The sequence below is a fragment of the Hesperophylax consimilis genome, chromosome 26 (assembly GCF_061612785.1).
Source record: "Hesperophylax consimilis isolate HC1 chromosome 26, BYU_Hcon_1.0, whole genome shotgun sequence".
NCBI classification, from domain to species: domain Eukaryota; kingdom Metazoa; phylum Arthropoda; class Insecta; order Trichoptera; family Limnephilidae; genus Hesperophylax; species Hesperophylax consimilis.
Window position 1 is genome coordinate 29585334 of NC_142861.1, and position 3535 is coordinate 29588868.

The following is a 3535-nucleotide window of genomic DNA, read 5'->3' on the forward strand; positions in this document are numbered from 1 at the left end:
CAAATGGGCTGAAATTTTGGAACAGTTATAAGAATCATGCTCCAAATCGAAATCAGTCACAAAATCTCCATAAAGTTTGATTCTTAGAAAAATCATAACTTTTATGGACGCTAATTTCAGACTTGGGTTCGACGTTTGGAAGCAGTTTTCTCAGGCTTTATGGTACCAAACGGGCTGAAATTTCGGAATAGTTATAAGAATAGTAGTACAAATCGAATTCAGTCACAAAATTTCCATAAATTTTGATTTTTAGAAAAATCATGATTTTTAGGGACGCTAATTTCAGACTTGGGTTCGAACATTGGAAGCACTTTTATCAGGCCCTTTGGTACCAAATGGGCTGAAATTTTGGAACAGTTATGAGAATCATGCTCCAAATCGAAATCAGTCACAAAATTTCAATAAAGTTTTTTTCTTAGAAAAATCATAATTTTTATGGACGCTAATTTCAGACTTGTTTTCGACTTTTGGAAGCAGCTTTCTCAGGCTCTATCGAATCAAATGGGCTGAAATTTTGGAAAAGTGGTAAGAATTGTGGTACAAATCGAATTCAGTCACAAAATTTCCATAAAGTTTGATTCTTAAAAAAATCATGATTTTTTCGGACGGTCATTTCAGACCTGGGTTCGAACTTTTGAAACAGTTATGGGGACTACTTTAACTCGTCCCACATATGATAACACTAAATAATTACTCCGCCGTCTGAAGCCCCGGGAGAGCCAAGCGCGGACGGGAACGCAACTCTCTGCCATTCTAGTTTCAACTTTCGACCAAACCACCACTCTCTACTACCACCGTTTCTGCGTTCACTCAACTTGTAAATTCATTCTCGCAAATAAATTCAACAAAGATCGCAGACCTTTATCTTTCAATCATCAGAATTCCTTGAACACAGATTTACGATACCGGCAGCCATCGTAAATTACATTTATCCTGCCATACTGGTGATCCTGACTTTACACTGCCATACTGGTGATCCCGACGTTCACGCTGCCATACTGGTGACCCTCGACATTTCTGGTGATAATAATATTTAGTGGACACGGTAGGTCGATCGTTGAAGCTGGAATCCTGGACAATCGAGTAAGTAACTTCCAATCTCATTACTTACAATCTCATTTTCAACATTTTCAAGTCCAGTATATTTATTAGAGTCTGATTGTCGAATTATAAAGCACATTTCAAAAAAAACATTATTGTCCCACCAATTCTGAAACTTAAGTTTATCAAATATACACACTAATCTGAACCAAAAAAACTCGTATATTCGAATAGTATAGTGCCAAAAAATCTCAATTTCAGTGAAACACCGCACCAGCAGCTGCAGACCAAGCATCAAATTCACCGCAGAACGCAACAATCTCTGCAGACCAACATCAATTTCATCGCAGATCAAGGATCTACCGGATTTACTACGCAGGCAGAACTTTAGTTCCGGACCTCGTAACATCCATGACAAATCAATGCCCAGTAATCAACACCAAGTAACGAACCATAATTAATCCTACATACAGTGATTTTACAGTTAAATTTCCGAATACGAACATTATAAAATAACTTTTTAAAAAAAAAAAATTTTGCAAGTGTACAATATTGTTACATGTTTATTTAATTAAGTGACCAGACAAGTTGAACTCGTCACAGTACATTCACACTATTTACATTGTATGCACTCTAGATTAAGGGATTTTTGAAATTTCCGGATACCATCAATCTAACATTTTTGAATTTTAAATTTTTTTTCAAAACCTAAATTTACTGTCGTCATTGCTTTTGTTTCCTTGCTATTTTTACACATAAATCTGCCTATTTTTATACTGCCTATTGCTTGCCGTATTATCAAAATAATATGTCATTCGAGAATAACCAGACATCGAACGAAATCCACGGTAATAATTCCACAATGGACACAACAATAAACTCTGTCTCGGTTAAACTACCCGCGTGCTGGCGCGACAACATTGCACTTTGGTTCGCACAAGCTGAAAGCCAATTTTCCAATTCAAGACTAAAGGATGACCTCACCAAGTACAACATTATTGTTGCCGCTTTGGATATGGAGACCCTCAGGACCGTAAGCGACATCGTCATCAATCCTCCTGCAGCAGACAAGTACACTCATCTCAAATCAGCACTCATCGAGAGATTACAAGATTCGGAGGAAAAGCGACTCACTCGTCTTCTAACCGGACTACAGCTCGAGGACAGGAAGCCTTCTGGACTGCTTCGACTAATCCATGAACTCGCTGGTCCCGGGCTATTGGAGAGCCCAATCGTACGCGTACTTTGGCTACAAAGACTCCCGCAACACATTCAGGCCATTCTTACCGCACTACCCGACGACAATCTGTTACAACTAGCATCTGCAGCAGATAAAATCTCGGAAGTTTATCAAAAATCTGAATGTGAAACTATGGACAATAAACATTATAATGGCATCCCGAACTCGAATCCAAACATCAGTGCTATATTACAAAATTTACAAGAACAAATTTCGGCACTCACTCTAGAAGTCAGTCGACTTAAAACAACTCGGAGAGATGATCATGGACAGGCAAACATTAATTTCGAAAACCGAAATCCCAGCACCAGCCGCGAATGGCGTCATCCATCGACATCATATCCAAATTCCGCGCACCGACCTCGTTCCAGGTCACGCGGTAGCCAATTAAACACCAATAACACGACACTCGGCTACTGCAGTTACCATGCAAAATTCGGTAACAAATCACATAATTGCATCAAACCATGTACTTTTATTAATAATAAGTCAAGAAACGACAATAGAAAACCCGCAGTAGAGACGTGCGATTTTCCTCAAAAAACTTGTCGTCTCTTCATTCACGAACTCGTGACGCGACAGAAATTTTTAATTGACACTGGTGCTGACGTATCTGTTCTCCCAAGATCAAGCTGGAACACGACCAATACGGTCACAACAGATACATGCCCCACCACATTATACAGTGCTAGTGGGAAACATATAAAAACATATGGTACAAAAACCATAAATCTCCAATTTGACCTCCGCCGCGATATGAAGTGGAAGTTCATCATCGCAGACGTCTCGAAAGCCATTTTAGGAGCAGATTTCTTACACTTCTTCAACTTAAGCGTCAACTTGAAGAAAAGAACCCTAACGGACCAGTCAACAGGATTGCAGATTAGAGGAGTTTCGCTGCAAGGACCCTCATCTGGCATTTCAACGCTGCCACACTGGTATGGAAAACCGATCTACACCGATCGCAAACCGATTAAGTTTGCGTTCAGCAAGAAACAACGTCAAGCATATCTCCGGTCATCTCAACACCGTAGCAGATCCACCGACGTCAAACACATCTCCGGTTATCACAACACCGTAGCAGATACGCTGTCTCGAATAGAAGAGATAAACAGCCCCTTTGTTCCTCGAGACATGAGAGAACAAGCAATAGCCAACGTACACAACGTATGCCGCCCAAGCGCCTCCGGCACCTCCAACAGCATACGTCAGAGATTCGTCTGGCCCAAAATGGCAAAGGAAACCAAAAACTTC

The 3535-nt window shown here is 40.2% G+C and overlaps 1 protein-coding gene across 1 annotated transcript; it reads left to right on the top strand.

Annotated features, from left to right (window-relative positions):
- The first annotated feature begins 1903 nt into the window (after positions 1-1903).
- LOC149411410 (uncharacterized) lies at positions 1904-2973 on the top strand. Its single transcript, XM_089647697.1, has 2 exons — positions 1904-2275; positions 2908-2973. Exons 1-2 carry the CDS (start codon positions 1904-1906, stop codon positions 2971-2973), a joined length of 438 nt encoding a protein of 145 aa, XP_089503823.1.
- Positions 2974-3535: the final 562 nt, after the last annotated feature.

Excerpts from the sequence above, each read along its gene's own strand:
- LOC149411410 (XM_089647697.1), top strand. The coding sequence starts at position 1,904 with ATGGACACAACAATAAACTCTGTCTCGGTTAAACTACCCGCGTGCTGG. Across the intron at positions 2,276-2,907 it reads GGCTATTGGAGAGCCCAATC|ATCAAGCTGGAACACGACCA; the intron begins GTACGCGTACTT and ends TGTTCTCCCAAG.